Genomic DNA, 1,080 nt, shown 5'->3' with positions numbered 1-1,080 from the left:
ACACACACACACACACACACACACACACACATATATATATATATATATATATATATATATATACCCTAAGTGTTTATGTACATCTTTGAATGAACAACTTGACAGTGGTCGTTTCCGTGCGTTTGTATTTGCACTTCTGTTGATTCTGCGAGGACGTGGCTGTCAAAGCATCTGTTGCCCATCGGCGCTCCTGTCTGTCTGTTGGTACCTCACCCGTTGTTCTGTGTCGTATATTGCGATTGTGTAGAGCCGCACCGTGCGCACAGGTCACTAAACTTTCCAGCAGAACTCGTAGCTGAATATCTGTGTGCTTTTAAAACAAGCTCTGACAACCGAGCACTCACCTTAGATACCCTAAACTCTAAACCCTAAACCGCCTCACCTCCACCCACCCCTGTAGCAAGCGCAGCAGTACGGCGGGCATGACTCAGCAGCACCGGGTGCTCACAGCCAGCCAATAACGTACGAGCCAATCCCACAACAACAACAACAACAACAACAACAGCAACAGCACACACAGCCGCTGGCACAACACCCACCGCCACAACCGTTCGGGGAGGCACCTCAGTACTACAGTGGCCCACCACCAGTACAACCCTCCCCACAGGGACCCAATGACTACAACAAGACCAACCCCACACACGGCAGCACAGATGCGAGTGGCACCAACGGACGAGAGGGAGACACGGGCGACCCACAGCCACAGCCACAGCCACAGCCACCCACACAGGCCCACAAGAAGACCCTCATGCCCACCCCACTGTTTGCTCCGCCGCAGCCACTGGCCTTCGGTGTGTGGATGTGTGGGTGTACATGACTAGGGTTTAGGGGATTTAGGGTTTAGGGGTTTAGGACAAGTAGCCTTGGGGGCGCTTGTGCATGTGTGTGCGATGGGTTGCTCTTGTATTTCATAGCCGCAAATTTGTTTATGACACCATCATGTCTACGAACCGGCTCAGGCGGGACATACTGAAGTACAGGTGTCTGTGAGGTCTGTCTAAATACGTTTATTAGCAGAGGACCCCTTTGTTCATACAAGACACACACTAACCTACAAGATAAGCACTATCCTACAAGACA

At 51.1% G+C, this 1,080-nt stretch overlaps 1 protein-coding gene across 1 annotated transcript; it reads left to right on the top strand.

Annotated features, from left to right (window-relative positions):
* Positions 1-400: 400 nt before the first annotated feature.
* Positions 401-817, top strand: SARC_15762 (hypothetical protein; the record flags this gene model as incomplete). Its single annotated transcript, XM_014290126.1, has 1 exon — positions 401-817. A coding segment is annotated over one exon (417 nt), but the record flags the coding sequence as incomplete, so codon positions are not given.
* Positions 818-1,080: the final 263 nt, after the last annotated feature.

Source organism: Sphaeroforma arctica (genome assembly GCF_001186125.1).
Source record: "Sphaeroforma arctica JP610 unplaced genomic scaffold supercont1.6674, whole genome shotgun sequence".
Classification (NCBI taxonomy): domain Eukaryota; class Ichthyosporea; order Ichthyophonida; genus Sphaeroforma; species Sphaeroforma arctica.
The sequence above is the reverse complement of the archived record's forward strand: the minus strand, read 5'-3'. Positions and strand labels throughout refer to the sequence as shown.